Raw genomic sequence first — 14,657 nt, 5'->3', positions numbered from 1 at the left:
TTTCATTACATATAGAATTGGTGAGTTGTCTTTGACTATGCTCTTGGAGTAATAGTGAAAAGACTTTAGCCATGCTAGGTAATGGGACATCTAGAAGTAATTGACTCCTAACAGAGGCATATGAGTCATTTAGCCCAATAAGAAACTTCAAAACACGGTCAGATTACTGCCGAAGTAACAAGAAATTGAAAAAATTACAAGTGCAGGTTGACATATTTCCACAAGTACATGTTGGAAATCGCCGATAGCTAACATATTCATCCCAAAGAGTTTTGAAAGCATTGAAATATTCAGTACAGATGAAGAACCATGGTTTATGCAGCTTTGAGATTCTTCAAGATGAAAAACTCTTGGTCTATCACTTCTTAGATATCTAGTCTTCAGCTCATTCCAAAGATCAACAACCGAGACAACATATAGCAAGCTATTTCTAATTTCTTTAGAAATGGAATTCATCAACCAAGAAAGTACCAGATTATTTGCACGTAACCAAGCTGTGTGAGCAACAAGTTGAGCAGCTGGAGGAGAAATAATCGAACCAACAACAAAAGCAACTTTGTTTTTGACATTCAAGGCTATGATAATCAATCGGCTCCAATCTACATAATTATCTCCATTGAATATCTTTGAGACTAAGAGGGCACCAGGGTTATCACTTGGATGAAGATAATATGGGTTAAAAGAATCATCTGAAGGGTTTACAACAGTAGAGTTGGTAGAATTGACAAAATCCATACCAAGAAGCTATTGGAAAATACAAGAATCTTTATTGAAGATCACTACAAAATCTTGAAGAAAATTTTGTAATGCAGAGAATTCAAGAAATAGTATAGACAACTGCACAACCAAGTTATGTGTTAGATTGAATCTGCAATCAATAATAAGAAACATAACCTATTTGTTACATTTCTTTGAAGAATGGAAAGTGCAAAATATTCATCGACCACAAAATCAATACTTACATAGATCAATTGTGTCAGCATCCAACCAAATGTATAGAAACATTCCCCTTATTTGCATCCTCAATGTCTACTGAAATTTCTTAATGAGAAAGACCCACCTCTATATGCTGTATAAATAACATACTACCACTATATGTACTTTGATTTATTTATTAATGAAGTTTATTAGAAAGAAATAATCTAGATGTGAGCTCAAAACCAAAACTATAAATAATAATAATAATAATAATAATAACAACAACAACAACAACAACACTACAATCGCATTTGCGTGCTTTTGGGATAACTAGTTATTTACGACTTTCTTTTATCAAAGAAACTTTTTATTAAAAAAAGAGTGCTTCTAACTAGGGGTGTTCATCCTGGTTCCAACCTGGGAACTCAGGTATACCCGGACCGAGTTGGTCCGGGTCAGACCCGTGCCGGAACCTGGGTGAATCTGGGTTTTTCAAAACCCGGATTCTGGGTTCCGGGTTGAATCCGGATTTTATTTTATTTTATTTATTTATTTTAACAAAAACTTTTTTATTATTAATTAGACTTCAAAAATTTTGTCTCCATTTAGAATTTCAAATCATATTCTCCATACAACATAAGCCTATAATATAACATGAGCCTATAAACAATTAATTAAACTTTTTAACTAAATGCATGTAAAAATAAAAAAATCAATAGTCATAATGTAAAATGCATGCGACATACAAGATGTAATCAACTATATATTACATTGTTTGAACTAATTTGCTAAAAATATTACAAAACACATACATTGTTTTAATTAAACTCTAATACACAACAAATTGTTTGCATTTTTCCAGCAATTAGCTATTCTTCCAACTATCACATGATTGTGGTTTTGACAAGCTCTATTGGCTGAATCAGAAACTAGTATTTGATGCTGTTGCACGCCATATGGGAAAGGAGCATTTGTTACAACCTGTACAAACTAGAAGCTATAATGTAAGTTCCCAATCAACGAGCTTAAAGTTAATTAACCAGAAACAACTTCCATAGCACATCATATTATTTGAACTACCAATTAAGAAAATGGAACAACAAAACGGAAAAAGGTAGGATTTTTTGTTTCTTACCCTTGGTGAAAATTAATCAAATTGAAATATAAGTTTTCTGGGGCAAAGAAAAAAGAAGAATAATCTCATGACATTTCATGGCATACCTTTATTGAAGTACTAAGAAAAAACATGTTCATGAAACAAATATATCGTGAAACCAGGATTTTGCATGAATAGATACGTATTTACACATCGTGCAATGTAATTTTGGAAAAAAAATAAAAAGAAGAAATAAGAAAAGAGCTTATTTTTGGGATAGTTTGTAATTTAAATCATGATGAAAACCACCATTACTATCGGCTAATGTTTCTGGGATAGTTTGTAAGTTTGAAATTGCATCACACAACTTTATATGTAGGTTCATCATGTTGATGCTGAAACAACTGCTACAGAGCACTAATTGTCTAAGATTAAGATTATATTAATATTTTCGTATATATTTTAGATATTAGTCATTTGGATATATTTAGAAGTACGAGTGAACGGATCAAATTATATGATGTTATTGGGATCCAAGTTGAATGATATAGTTGCGTCCTATTTCTGAAAACATGATTCAACTTCAAGTAAACTCAAAATTTTAAACTTACTAAACTTAAAAACAAAAACATTCAAACAAACTCAAAAATTTCACCGACAATAGCAAGACTTTCGTCGAAATCAACAAAACAAACTCAAAATCAACAAACAGAGATAAGAAAACATACCCACGGATGAAGACGACGGCACGAGGATCTAAGTCATAAAAATACTCCTCAAACATTCAAACATTCTCATCAAAACAAACTCAAAATCAACAAAGAGATAACAAAACAAACAGAGAGAATAAAACATACCCAAGGATAAAGACAACAGCACGAGGATGAAGACAACGCTTTACGCAGAAAACCCAGACAGAGCACCTTGCAAATCAGGAAAATCTTTACTGAAAGATCGACGACAGGACAAATCTTGGTCACTAGGGGATTATCAACCCAAAAAAAACCCAAAATAAAAAAAAACAACCCAAATATCAGAGCACATCAAGGATTCTAAGATCAACAAATAAATAAAAAATATAATGCAAATTATAGGATCAGATATAAGAGTAGATCTAGAACAAAAAAACAAAAACAACTCAAAGCCACGTCTTAGATCCAGGAGTAGATCTAAGAGTATTAGGGTTTCGGCACTTGGCAGAAGAAGGCTAGGGTTTCGGCACTTAACAGTCAAAAACTCAAACCCATGATAGAAAATACCGAAATTTCTCTCACCTAGTCGCGAAATGACCCTGGCGACGCGAGAGAGAGAGAGAGAGAGAGAGGACGGACCAAAGGAGGTGATGAAGGTAGAGGAGGTTAGGGTTTCAGCGTGAGAGAGGACATCGGCGCAAGTTGCGGAGAGAGAGAGATCTGAAGGAGTGATGAATTTGCTTTTGCATTAGGTACTGGGTTTTGATAGGTGGGTTTAAAAAAAAAATCCGGGTACCGGGTTTAAATTCGGTACTCGAGCCGGATGAAATCGGTTTTAATCATGCGGGTATCGGCCCTGGTATGTCCCGGGTTGGAATTCGTACCTGGGACCCGGTTATCCGAGTTCCGAACTGGGCCGGAAAAAAATTCGACCCGAATAAATAGTCTTACTTCTAACGTTGTAAATGAGTGTTTGGGTGTTGAAGCGCTTTTTAGAGCCCCAAATACAAAACAAAAAAGATCCTTAAGGCTTCGTTTGTTTTGAGAAAACATCTCATTTCATTTAATCATTATAACTTTTCAAACTTTCAATACAAAATAAAATAAATAATTCAACTTTTTCAAATTCTAAAACAAAAATAATATTAAAAAATATATTCTAACAATATTTTCTTCAACTTTTTAACTCTAATCTCATTTTATCTCATCTCCGAAAATAAACGATCCCTTAATGTGACTTTTCATGATCACTAATATCAAGAAGCATAATATAGTTAATCGACTCTATTAAAACATAATAGTGAAAAACAAGTACAAAATAAATAACAAATAAACAATGTATCCACATTTAACGTAAATAAAGTTAAAAGAACTATGTCTTTCTAAACCTACTAGACTTTCAATTAATGATATGCGACTTATGGACTAAAAACTTCAAAATTATGGATTTAAGGGTTGGTTTGGATGTATTTCAGAATCTTATAAATAACAGTAAAATAATTTAAGTTAAGATGTTTTATTAAATTTTGAGAAATAAGAAAAAAAGTTAAACAACAATATTACAAAATTAAAAAATTGTTTGTATTTTTATTTTAAAATTTGTATTGATTTTTATATTTTATTTTGAAATTTATAAAAAATTTATTGGTTTTTGTATTTAAATAATGATTAGCTAAAGATTATGGCCTGGTTTGCTTTTATCCTGGTTTGTTTTTAAGACTAAAATTTAAAATTTTGAAAACCTTCAGTTTCATCATTACAATTTTCACAAATTTTCATATAAAATAAAATAAACAATTTAACTTTTTCAAATATCAAAATAAAAATAATATTAAAAAAATATTTTCTAACAATATTTTATTTAATTTTTTGATTTTATTCTCAATTCATCTCATCTTTGAAAACAAACGAGGCCTAAAATCCAAAACTTTGAAAATTTTAAAAACCTCTCGTTTCATCATTGCAACTTTCTCAAATCTCCATATAAAAAAAAATAAAAAATTCAATTTTTTCAAATCTCAAAACAAAAATAATATTAAAAAATATATTTTAATAATATTTTATTCAACTTCTTAACTTTAATCTCAATTCATCTCATCTCATCTCATCTTATCTTTGAAAATAAATATGAAAAAAATTAAAAATTATTTAAATTTTAATAATATTTGATTTTTTTTTAATTTTTTTAATTTCATATCTTTATTGTTCCGTCCAAAATCCCGTCCAATTTCAAATGTTGCATCAAATATTTATGTCAGGTTTGTTTTTGTGTTCTTTTTCTCGACGGTAATAGTTGTTTTTCCATGTCCATCTTGTCGACAATTGCGACAGTCACGCTCCCTTCGTCGCGGAGCTTACGATGCCGTTCTGTCAGAGTGTTGAAAACCAAAAGAACTACTTATATACGAGTCGTCTCGCTTTGACAGGCTGTTTCTTTTGTGTATAGCAGGCCGAAGCAAAATATTGCCCGTTTTTTCAATTAAACCCAAACCAGCTCAGTGCTGCCTTGACACCTCCTCGCAATTAAACGATTTTCCCGATGATAATACCGTAATTTCAGACTCACACTTCAAACCCACCCTATTCGTCCTCCCTCAAGTAACGACCTCACCGGAGCCCAACCCCTTCCTTCCCTCTCTCGCTCTCGCTCTACTAATTCCAAAAAAAGAAAAGAAGCCAGATCTACGAAGCTCCATTTTGCAAAAGAAAGCCCTAATCTCTCGATCTATCCCTCTCGGTCTCGTCGATTTCGATTGGGTTCGGTTCGGGAGCTCTGAACGATGGGCGATTTCAATCTCGCTCTTGTGATCGTCGCCATAGTCGTGTGCATCCTCGTCTTCATCTTCAATGTCTACCTCCTCGTCAATTACCAGCACCCTGACGACGCCAACCAGGCCTATTTCCCCAAATTCGTCGTCGTTTTGGGTCTTTCCGTCGCCGCCATTTCTATACTGATGCTACCGGCCGACGTGGCTAACCGGCAGGCGTGTAGGCACGCGATATACAATGGCGCGTGTAATCTAACCCTGCCAATGAAGGATTTGTGGCTCGCTGTCTATATTCTCGACGCCGTGCTCGTATTCTTTGTTATCCCCTTCGCCATGTTCTACTACGAAGGGGACCAGGAAAAGTGGGTACCTCTGAGATGTCAAACGTTAATATTATTAACTTTTCTAAAAGCGAATTTGATTAATTATTATTTTGTCTTTTATGGTTTCGGCACTGGTATATGTGTGCAGGAGTGTCGGTAAGAGGATCAAAAGCGCGCTGCTGTGGGTGGTGACGACGGCTATCGTGTGTGGTCTGGTGCTTGGCATTTTATACGGTTAGTTCTAAACAAAAGCTGATTGTTGTTTTGAGCTACACTCATCACGTATGAATGTATTTTTGTGGAATTTGATGGTTCATGCTTATTTCTGATTTGTTGCTTCGCGGGGGTGTGAAATTATTTATATATTTATTTTTTGTTTTAGTCATTTCTATTGTTCTGTTCTCCTCTATGCTTCTAACTTCGGCTGCTTTTCAGCTCTAGTACCATGATTGTATTCCTCTCTATGTTGGTTCTAGTTTCCTTTTGCATTATCTTTGTGCATGTACGTTGTTTTACTTGAAAAAGGTCGGGTTGAAAACTGTGATAAATTGGTGTATAGTTAAAAGTAGCAACTCCTTAAGCTTTCAGAACCAGGACTCTGAGTCAGGGATCATGGAAATAGAATGTCGGATATTCGAGTATAAGTCCTAGATATTACATGGCTTTAGTTCAACATAGTGGCCTTCTAGACTGAGTAATAATTTGTAATGGCTGTTGTTCATTTGCAAGGCATAGCTCAAGTACATGGGTCATATACAAGAGAAACACTTAGCTAGAGTTAGAAACCTATACAAGGAAATCATGGACATCAAGTCCATTAAAATCTCCCACATGAGCCCAAAGGAATAAAGTGTGAAAGCAAATTACATGATTTCATCCATGGTCCTCTTGTGATCTTCATAATTTTTGTCATTTCGTTCCTTCGAAATGCACCATCGTAAAAATATAGAAGCCATCCTCCGTATTGCTACAACTTGTGGGCAGCTGTTTAAGCGTCTCTAAGATGCAAGAAAGTCTACTAACTTCTTGGCATGATCCAAACTAGCCCTGCTCTACCAAATAAGTCATTCCAGAGAGCCTGGGCTACCTCACAGTGAGATGGTCTATATTTGATATCCCATACTAAATAACTATAGGTGGCAAATGAAATCCTACATTACTTGAGAGGGAGAATTTTTTGCTCTTTGTAATGATTCCAATGGGCTCTAATTGTACTCGTCAATCTCAACTAGAAGGTTGCCAATTGAGCCGTGCCACCTATGATGGAACAGCCCAACGAGGACGTCGAGATTAAGGGGGGAAGATTGTGATACTCCGTATTGAATGAGTATAGGTGGTGAACGGGATCTTCAAATTGCTTGGGAGGGGAGTAATTCTTGCTCTTTATAATGATTCCATCGGGCTCTAATTGTTCTATTGACTACTCTTTTTGGAGTATGGGCCCGTATGTGTCTTGGGCCTTCCATGCGTCTTCCCTGTCCTTACACATACAACTCCAATTGCTTATCATTATCAAATGTTTCCTTGCTTTTCTCATGTCATAAAATTTATAAGCTATAAGATGTTAATGTAGGCTCAGAGGCATGCCTACGATTATGGAGGTCTATCTATGGTTGTGCATATCCTTTTTGATGGAGAGCAAGCTATTGTGAGCCATTGCTTGAATTATGGGTTTTGCTACTCATCGTCCCCACATACCATACGCCATATTTATTTTAATTTATTTTGGTTTTATTCTTCCTAAACTAATTGAATTCTTCTACTAATCATCCATACACCACACATTTAGTAAGAAAAAAAGATAAAATTTAAAAATTATGTATGGTGTGTGAGGATGATGAGTAGAATTTTTCTTGGATTATTTATATAGTTAGTGTGTCAATTTCGGCAAGACATAATGAAGTATGATAATTCTTTCTTTGTTGTTTGCGAAGCATTAAAAAACTTATATACATAAAGAGTGGCACATCTAGGGAAATAGGTATTTGAATGAAACGAGGAAACCCACAAGGTAATGAAAATTAATTTAGCCAATCAGTGTTGCATTTGTAAAAAGAGTGGTGAATGAATGGTTCATTTGCATTTTCATTGTGAGGTTGCTAGGGTTCTATGGGATGAGTTCTTTAGTAGAGTTGGACTCGCATGGGTAATGCCTGGGAGGGTGGTTGATCTTCTAGCTAGTTGGAGAGGTATTTATGGTAATCCCTAATTGTAGCAATTTGGAAGACGGTACCTATATGCCTTATGTGGTGCATTTGGAGGGAGAGGAATGAAAAGAGTTTTGAAGAACTTAGAAGTCTTTTTAATACTCTGTTTATTTGGGCTACAACTTTAGATTTTAATGGAGTTAGTTTTCATGAGTTTCTTGTATCCATCATTTCTCCTAACTAGTCGTTTTCTTTTGTATAGTGCTTGGGTACTGGGGGTATATTGGGGCTACGCCTCTTTCTATGATTCAATAAAATTTGATTTTTTTTTTTAGCATAATCTATTAATGAAAATTAGAAGTACAATAGGAGGGGGGGTGGGGGACCCCAACAAAACACCCCAAAACAAAGGTAACAACGCTTGAATTAGAAAAACAAAAGCAAAATAAAACTTAATGGTTCCGGTCCCATATTTCTCGACTCGCAGTTTAGAGAGAGGACCCCTTGAAATGCTGAAGGAAGATCCTACAACAATAGGATGAGTATTGAAATGGCATCTGTTGAAGTGGTCACTGGAAATCTCAGCACCCGCACCCCAGCTAAAAGCATCCAATCTCATAGAAAAGGGTAATGAGTGAGACATGGAGCCTTGGAGGCGTGAACAAATTGCTGGAACTGGCGGCACAAGGCTGCCGCAGTGGAGGGGCATGGTGGAGTGCATGCTTGCTGGTTGTTCACAAAACGAAACGGATATAGCTTCCTACAACCATGAAATTAGACAAAAACATAAACAAAAAAACTAGCATACAAATAAATAAAACACTAAACCAGGAGAGGAGGGGGAGAAAGCCAGTCCAAAAGGATGATATTAGCTTTGGAAAACAGATTGAAAGAGGTTGAAAAATCGCACGGGGAGGGTGGCTTGTGGCAGCCACACGCGCTGGTGGTGATGGCAATGTTTTGAATACTGTACCAGAAGCTGTACCGATCAAGACACTGGAACAAAATATTTTGGTACCGGTACCGTTTCATGTACCATTTCAGGATAGTCGATATATGAATAAATTATATATATAAATATATAAATTATATTCTAAAATAATAGTCTATATATGAATAAGTTATATATAAATACATATATATATATAAATTATAAATAGTCTTGTCTGAATTGGGGGTCAAAAAATAAGCTTGTAGTTTGAAAAAATGAAAAAAAGAAAAAAATGGAAGGCCGAACTATTGGCCGGTACAGGCTGAAAATGAATCCGGTACGACCGGTACCAACTGGTATTTGGGCCGGTACGAAACGTATGGGGTACCTGTACCGGCCCAGTGGCCGGTATGGTACGAAATTGAAAACAGTGGGTGGTGGTACCGACAATTTTTGGAAGATCTGATGACGGTAACTCCATCTGTACGGCGTGTGCCGAGTTTTGGTGGGTGGAATGCGATAGATCTAGCCTCTAAGACCTGAAGAAAACTTGAAGAAAACTAGGAAGATGGGGAGGAAAATGGTAGGAGAAAAGGAAGGAGAAGAACCAGGGGAAAAAGTACAATTTCGGGGAGGAAAGGGAGGATCTTGATCCTCCCTCCCGATGTGATGGTTTCTCTTTGGGGTCTCTCCTTGGGTGTGGAGCTCTCTGGAAAGATGACTCAGGTTGTACTTCAAGAAAACTTGATTCTTACTTTTAAAAGAAAAGAATTTAAATCGAGTTTGAGTGTTGGGTTCATATATATTTAGGAGCATGTCTCCACAATTCTAGCAAAATAGATTGTTTATTACTCCATACATATTTTATCACAGATGAGCTAGTCTTTGTAAGATAGATCTGACTATTAACTAATGTTGAGCTTAGAAATTAACGGTAACTACTTATAAAAAAAATATTAACGGTAACTGTAGTGATGGATCCAATTTTAAACCAGAGATTATTGTTCTTTTAGAATTCTTTCTGTAACTACTGAACATTCCATTGACATGATCAGGAAATTTAATTTAGCATCTTATAATATATTCTCTTTGTAAACAAGATTTGCCTATAAGGTTATATGTGCAAGGCATTGATGAATGATTTCTTGGAAATATTGTATGTTAGTTTAAATGGAGTTTTTTTGTTTACAAAATTTATCATCCTCAGCTTGTATTCACTCTCTCCCCTTCTTGGGATGTTTTCTTGGATGATATAAAATTTTGGCAACATAGCTTTGTCTGATTCTAGGTTCTCACATAATTACTTCTTTTGTTGATTTGCAAGAGTAGTTTGTTTCCCCCCTCCCCTCCCCTTTCTCTCTCTCTCTCTCACACACACACACACAAGGTCTGTGTGGATATCTCTGAACCCCATCTAACTGCCAATTGTATTGTATACTATGCAGGACTGATTGGAAAGGTGGACTTCACTGTTATGCACCTTTCTTCTTCCACAACTTCCTTCCCTACTACGTGGGAATTCTCTAGTAGTCAACAGTGTATTGGAGGCACACACCAGGTACTGCTTCCTCTGACCAGTTTCCTATTTATTTGATCAGTTCTATTCTTTTGAGATACTAATTTTTCTGATGGTTCTTTTGAAGCTTTTGACGCTAGCATACGGCATTACTCTCTTTCTCATTCTGGTGCATTTTTTGTTCTTTTATTGTTTCACTCTTTATAGTGCTCTGCGTATACTGCAAGTGCTTCTTCGGAGAAAACTTGGACTATGCGCACTACCTTTCCAGAATATGTTGTCGCCCTTGCTACCATTGTTGGATCTGTACTTTTCGCTGTAAGTTCCTTCTTGAAAATCACTTATCAAGAAAAGGTTCATTCTTGAATATTTTGAACTCTTCCCTATACGTTGAAGCATTTTCTTGTAGTTAGTCATGGATGTAGTTTTAAAAGTTGACACTGCTTAAAGCAAATCGAAGTCCTTTCTGTTTGAGATTTCTCCTTTTTTCAGTCCTTGGAGATGTGCTCCAATGTTACTGGATTACATTTTTCTTTGAAACCCATGAATTGATACTTGTAAAAAAAAAAAAAAGTTGACACTGAATACACTGTGATTAGCTGAGTGGTGAGTTGTGATGTTTACTCACATGCAAGTATCTCAATAAGGATCTGATGCTGTTTCTGCAAGTTTTGTCACCTTATTTATGGTCCCCATGAACAAAATGTTGCATTTGATCAAATTCAGCTTGTTTCAAAGTAAGATCATTTCATTTTCTATCTTTTCTATTCTTACCAATAGTTAACATTCACTATTCCTCTTGTTATATTCAGATATTTGGTGGTGTTGGTATTGCTTGTCTGCCGTTGGGACTTATATTTTCATTCATCAAGCGCCCAAAGGCTGTTATCACTCGCTCGCAGTATATCAAGGTGCTTCTTGATAGTGTCTCATATAGAAAAATTGACGTGCCTATTCTTTATTTATTTTTGGTTTGTCGAGTGCTGCCATAATGATTCAACATTGGGATTGCTCATAAATAGTTCCTGTTGATATATGAGTAGGAAGCCACTGAATTAGGTAAAAAAGCGAGAGAATTGAAGAAAGCAGCTGACTCCCTACAGCAAGAAGAAAGAAGTGGTTCTAAGGGCCGAAAGTGGCGTAAAAATGTCAAGGCAGTAGGAAAGGTAGATCTAAACCTTTGGCATTTATTAAATTTAGTTTTCGCACTTGGCATCAGGTTCATATATATGCACCCAATACCACATATCATGCTTGAATATCTTGAGAATCCTCAGACTTTATTTATGATGCTTATGCATGTTGCTCTAGTTACGTATAAAAATAACAAATTTTCATGTTGTTCTAGTTGTGGTGGGGCAAACAAACTTTCACTAAACTTTGGATGGATTTCTTTACTCCTTTGGGAACTGTTATACATATATATATTGTGCTTGGAAATCTGCAGGAGTTGCTCCAGTTGGAAGAAGATGTGAAGCTCCTTGAAGAGATGTATCCTCAAGGAGAAAAGGTAATGGTTATTAATTATGCGACCTTTTGCTTTTGATTTCCTCTTCCTGTTAGTAACTTATGGTTTGCTTCTATTCAGGCTGAGACTTCTTGGGCGTTGACTGTTCTTGGGTACTTGGCTAAACTTGTGCTTGGAATTTTAGGGTAAGTATTCATATTAGATGTTTTTTTATTTGGATAAATACCATGGTTTCTTTTCTACTTGAGGAACTGCTGATTGTATTTAGGGGAAAACATTATGTCACTGCTTTTTGCATGTAATTATGAACTAGCTACCTTTCATGTTTTGCGCAATGTTTATATAACTGTTCATGTGATCTTTGGTTTTATGGCCTCAATTTAGATGAAGTGGATTTTAGATGTTTTTTCTGATTTGATATAGATGCTTATTCTTTATTTACTTATTTTGGTACTACCATGCATTATTTTTTGACACATTCAGTATTATGATTTGGACGATGACAACTCTAGTCTTCCTAAGGATTCTCATTGCTTGTGTATCTGGTTGATTGTTTCAGTGGCTTGGGTTGCACATATTGTCATATATCTGTAGTGGATTTTAGATGTTTTTACTGATTTGATATAGATGCTTATTCTTTATTTACTTATTTTGGTACTATCATGCATTAGTTTTTGATGCACATTCAGTATTATGATTTGGACGATGACAAGTCCTAGTCTTCCTAAGGATTCTCATTGCTTGTGTATCAGGTTGATTGTTTCAGTGGCTTGGGTTGCACATATTGTCATATATCTGTTGATTAACCCTCCTCTTTCTGCTTTTCTGAATGAGGTTTTCATCAAGCTGGACGATATCTGGGGTAAATTTGGAATTTTGTAAATACCATTCTCCTTTTACATTTTGTTCTAATATTCATTCTCTGCTACTTCATTAGGTCTTCTGGGTACTGCAGCATTTGCATTCTTCTGCTTTTACCTTCTCCTTGCCGTTATTGCGGGGGCAATGATGCTTGGTCTGAGATTAGTTTTCATTACGATCCACCCCATGAAGTAATGGATTTTGTAGAATTAGCATTTTGGTTTTTTTTTTATTTGCCTGTCACTGTATGCTGTCATTTCAATGTTTGCTCATTAATATAATTAATCTGTTCACAGGTGGGGAGCCACACTTATGAACTCTTTTCTGTTTAATGTTGGTCTTATTCTTCTTTGCTCCATCAGGTTAGTATCTCCAATAGTTTCATTTCTTACTTGCACGTTTAAAGTAGAACTCTTACTAATTAGTTCTAATGTAGGAGCAGGTGATGATTGTTTTGAGCTAGGAATTTTATTTAAAGCTGGTCTTATGAATCATTTTTCCACAAAACTGTTAAATGTCTTGCTTTGCTTTTAACTGTACAACAGTGCTAAATCTGCATTTTCTTAAAGATCCTTTATCTTTTAAGTTAAGCTATCCATCCTTTTCCTATGAATCGAGTTGCCATGGTGAGAAGCATCTTTGAAGAAATAATTAATCATCTAAAATGGCCATAAGCAGTCATGTTAGCACCATTACATGGAAAATCAGTTTAATTTTGGTTTATCCTATTTCAGTGTGATTCAGTTCTGCTCCACTGCATTTGCATACTATGCTCAAGCAACTGCAGCACAAGAAATCTTTGGCCACACGTTGGAATCACTTCGTGGAATTAAATATTTGTACAAGTGAGTTATAATGGTGTTTATGCACTGATAATTCAGATTTAGCATGCATGCTACTGTTTCGTTTGGAATGCTAATTGTTGCATTGCAGATACAATGTCTTCCAAATTGCATTTGTTGCTCTTGCGGGATTGACCTTTGTGTATTATGCTGCCTTTGTAAGCTTCCTGTGCTGAACCTTTTGATTTCATTGTTCATGAAAGCATGTGTAATTCCTTGCCTGAACTTGAGAGAATCTTACACGTTTCCTTCAAAATTTTAGGGATGGAGAAGAAGAAAACCCAGTGGCAGGTTCCAACTTTCTACTTAATGTGTGTTTTGCCTAGAAGAGCTTGCACCCACCTGTCGGCATCAGGAGTCTTAAATTTTATTCTCTCTTTTGGAGTGATTTCATGTTGGATTTGTATGGCCTATTGCTGTTCTATGCTGAAAGGTCAGATTTGAAAGGTCAGTGAAGTAGGCAGATATCATCCGAGTTGAATTGGGTTACTGCAGCAAGAGCGGCATGGTGAGTGCTGCTGATATTGTTATTGTTTTCTTCTTTGTTCCCCCCCTTTTGTATGTATTATTCCTTTGTTTAACTTGTGTCATACATTGGCTTGGGCATGCAAGTGAGAATATTTTGCACCTGTGGGAACTAGGTTTGAGAACTTCCCTTGATGTAATATAGCCATTAAGCTTTAAAAGTCGTATTAGCCACCCCTTTTCCGCGCATATTTTTCTGTTTATTGTCTTCCAACGTGGGTATCGGTCTGTTTATCTTCTCTTGCATTGGACCCTCGAGTCCGTGACCTAGGAGTTGTGCTCTACTGTATTATCTTATTTCTAGGTACCATGCCAAAGTTGATTTTCTGATCCTCCGATTTTTTTATTTATTTAAATATTCATTTTCAGTGTTTTTATGAGCAGATTTGTGGTTTTTGACAATGCTTACTCGTACGGTTTTACCTTTTCGTTTCGTATTTTAGATACTAAATTAGTCTCCTTCATTTAGTTTTGTTTTTTGGAAAGCTTCCATTATTATAAGTTGAGAAATGATAGTTGCAGTGGTGAATGTGTAAGCGTTGTTTAATCACTTTGAAAAATATGAATAAA

General features: G+C 35.6%; 1 protein-coding gene and 1 long non-coding RNA gene across 2 annotated transcripts; one reads left to right on the top strand and one right to left on the bottom strand.

Moving 5' to 3' along the window:
• Positions 1-1,783: 1,783 nt before the first annotated feature.
• Positions 1,784-3,412, bottom strand: LOC108994896. Its single transcript, XR_001996775.2, has 3 exons — positions 3,346-3,412; positions 2,872-2,993; positions 1,784-1,899 (listed from the first exon to the last, which is right to left on the bottom strand). It is a non-coding gene; the product is annotated as an uncharacterized LOC108994896 (long non-coding RNA).
• Positions 3,413-5,135: 1,723 nt separating this feature from the next.
• LOC108994929 (LIMR family protein At5g01460) lies at positions 5,136-14,449 on the top strand. The gene is made up of 14 exons (XM_018970363.2): positions 5,136-5,836; positions 5,946-6,031; positions 10,321-10,433; positions 10,599-10,709; positions 11,204-11,302; positions 11,435-11,557; positions 11,839-11,901; positions 11,980-12,044; positions 12,612-12,721; positions 12,797-12,911; positions 13,017-13,082; positions 13,455-13,565; positions 13,654-13,720; positions 13,825-14,449. The coding sequence occupies exons 1-14, from the start codon at positions 5,487-5,489 to the stop codon at positions 13,870-13,872; spliced, it is 1,527 nt and encodes a 508-aa protein (XP_018825908.1). The 5' UTR covers positions 5,136-5,486; the 3' UTR covers positions 13,873-14,449.
• Positions 14,450-14,657: the final 208 nt, after the last annotated feature.

Source organism: Juglans regia, chromosome 3 (assembly GCF_001411555.2).
Source record: "Juglans regia cultivar Chandler chromosome 3, Walnut 2.0, whole genome shotgun sequence".
NCBI lineage: Eukaryota > Viridiplantae > Streptophyta > Magnoliopsida > Fagales > Juglandaceae > Juglans > Juglans regia.
Note: the sequence above shows the minus strand (reverse complement) of the source record. Positions and strands in the feature narration are given on the sequence as shown.